The 2,901-nt window shown below is 43.2% G+C and overlaps 1 protein-coding gene across 1 annotated transcript; it reads right to left on the bottom strand.

The window, feature by feature from the left end:
* Positions 1-401: 401 nt before the first annotated feature.
* On the bottom strand, positions 402-2,862 carry LOC117961967 (thyroxine 5-deiodinase-like). Its single transcript, XM_034901032.1, has 2 exons — positions 1,937-2,862; positions 402-975 (listed from the first exon to the last, which is right to left on the bottom strand). Exon 1 carries the CDS (start codon positions 2,747-2,749, stop codon positions 1,952-1,954), a length of 798 nt encoding a protein of 265 aa, XP_034756923.1. The 5' UTR covers positions 2,750-2,862; the 3' UTR covers positions 402-975; positions 1,937-1,951.
* Positions 2,863-2,901: the final 39 nt, after the last annotated feature.

Below are 2,901 nucleotides of genomic sequence, written 5' to 3'. Positions count from 1 at the left end.
TGGGTTAATCAATCAGTCACAAGAACACATTATTAACATTACTGTTATGCTATATATATACATATAGCATAACGGTGCATATAAATATATACTGTATATGTACTGTATATAAACTGTGTATATATATATATATATATATATATATATATATATATATATATATATATATATATATATATATATATATATATATATATATATATATATATATACAGTTTATATACAGTACATATACAGCAGGCTACATACATATATATGAACAGTACATCTATATACACAGACTGCAGGAGGAGCATGTTGTCATTTGTTGGGGCAAACATAATGTTTACATGAACTCAACCCATTTTTCTTGTGTATTAAATAACAAATATGAATGAATCAATGAAATGACCAAAGGGAAGTGTTTGTTCCACAAGTCAACAGTACATCTGTGTGATCTGGTAATTTATTAAAAACATTTTGTTCAGTTACATCGTTTCAATGTTACATCGTTTGGCAATCGATCGTAGAGGAAGGCATCCTGCTAAGGTGTACTCGGTGTCGGAAACATCAGTGTCGGCTTTCTGGCTTCGCCTTTTAAAAACCGAACTTCACGGAAACACCAGTGAGACATTAGCCTGAACGCACAGGCACGCACGCGCGCGCGCGCCCACGTACACACACACACACACACGCACACACAAACACACACCAGTAGTGTAGAAAAATAGAGTGATCACTAGGCCTACTTGAATCCTGTTTCAACTGATTCGATTTTCCATACAAAAAAATAAAGACAATCGCTAATTGCAATCAATTAAGGTCCGGACACACACAACAGCCTGCTTTGAGGCTTCAACGTGACTTTAGGCTATTTGTCAAAGAGTCCTGAATATCTTAACAACGTAGTGTGCCGTGTGTGAACATTTGATAGCAGCATCTGAATATTTGCACTGTGAGGGGGACACTAAAGCAGAATGGGCAGAGCAGCGGGCACTTCGGGAAAGTTAGAAAGAAACTCACAGATTCCAACTTCCGGGATCAATTACTCTACAGCGAAATGTTGTTTAATCCCAAACGAGCATCTTTCCCATCATAGTAAGGTTAACAACCCGCTACAAAGTCATTTTCATCCAAACGCAATCTGGAGAAATAACATTGGTCTTTACGTCCAGCCGGTGGAGAGATGGCAGGGAGACGAGAGCTTAGGGACCGTCTACAAATTAAAACACTGAAAAGAGAGAGGTGACCACAAAGATATTCATTAAGTTCCTGATTAAATCAATTATTACTTATCTAATGGTAGTTGTACTGCAGCACCTGCTTTTAAATATAAGCATATTTATAATTTTGGTGAATTAGTTTTTTTCCAAAACCATTTAATAGATATCATTTAAACATCCATTCAGGTCTCTAAAAGGGCTAGACACACAGAAGGCCCCCTGCTGGTTGTACTACAGCAGTTATTTAATGGGTATCATGTAAATGACAATTATGTGTCTAGCCCTGGTTATTTATGAAAACTAACTGTTGTACAACCAGCAGGGGCCATCTATGTGTCTGTCTCCTTTAGAGACCTTGTTGTTTATATAATAACTATTAAAGGATTTTGGCAAACTAAATTCACCAAAATTATGATTTTGGTTATTTTTTAAAAGTAGGTGCTGTAATACCAAAGCCATTAGACAAGTAATGATTGAATATATTTGTTGTATCTCTTTTTGGTGTTTTAATTTGTAAACGGTCCCTGCCGTCTCTCCACCGGCTGCTACAGACCAGTGTTATGTCTCCATGTGGACGGACGGTGCGTTTGGATGAAAATGACTTTGTAGCTCGTTGTTAACCTTACTAAGATAGGAAAGATGCGTCATTTGTGATTTAACAACATTTCGCTACGGTAGGCCTAATTGATCCCGGAAGTTGGAATATGTGACTATCTTTCTAACTTCACCAAAGTGTTGAGCATCTTTAACTACACATGGAGCACCGATGTTCGGGAATTCGCCAGATCGTTCCTGTATTGCTCCAGCCAGTCTCTGAGTTCGGAAATCTGGTATCCTTCTGGACCCCTGCCCCCCTGGTACACCACTCTCTCATCCCTTACGATGTAAAGTCTCTCAAAGTAGGCTCCGTACGCGGCGTTGGACGAGTTGTCCATATTGTCCACCACCACGTTGCTCCCGGGCACCTCGGCGAGCATCAGCTGAGCGGCTCTGAGTCTGTCCTCCAAGCAGCGGTGCTTGGGGATCTGATACGGCGCGTCCGAGCTCACCCAGCCGTCCGAGGGATGCGCCTCCTCGATATATACAACTAAAAAGTCCGCAATGTCTAGGTACTGGCTCACGATGCGCTGAAATGCCGTCAGGCGCGTCATGAATGGCGGTCAGGAGCAGCTTCCAAAGTTAAGGATGAGCGGTCTCTTCCCTTTTATGCAGTCCAGGATCCGGATCCGCCGCCGCTCCTGGACCAGCATCACCTCGGTGTTGGGTGCCGCGCGCCCGAGGTGCGCTGATTTGAGAAAGTCCAATTTCTGACCGTACCACACGGCCCTGAGGGACGCCAAGGTGAACATCTTATTAGAGTCAGAGACGCACACCGGCGGGTCGTCCGGGCTGTCCTGCCTCTCTCCCATTTTCAACAGCACTTTTTTCCTTATACACAAGAAATCCAGGAGCCAGAGCATGAGGGCGGCCAGGAGGAACCGGGGCAGCAGAATCAGGCACAGGGCTGCATGCTTCGCCATTTGGACACCGCCAGGCTCGTGCATCATCTCTTCACCTGCCGACAGGATGCGATCTGGGACAACGGAAGAGACAACAAGAAGCCTGTTTAGTCACATTTACCCATTGGAGAAACTATCTGACGCACGCAGGCCCTCTTTTTATAGGTACAGCAGCATTTGAATAATGGGGGGGGGGGGGG

This window comes from Etheostoma cragini, chromosome 18 (genome assembly GCF_013103735.1).
Source record: "Etheostoma cragini isolate CJK2018 chromosome 18, CSU_Ecrag_1.0, whole genome shotgun sequence".
Classification (NCBI taxonomy): Eukaryota; Metazoa; Chordata; class Actinopteri; order Perciformes; family Percidae; genus Etheostoma; species Etheostoma cragini.
The sequence above is the reverse complement of the archived record's forward strand: the minus strand, read 5'-3'. Positions and strand labels throughout refer to the sequence as shown.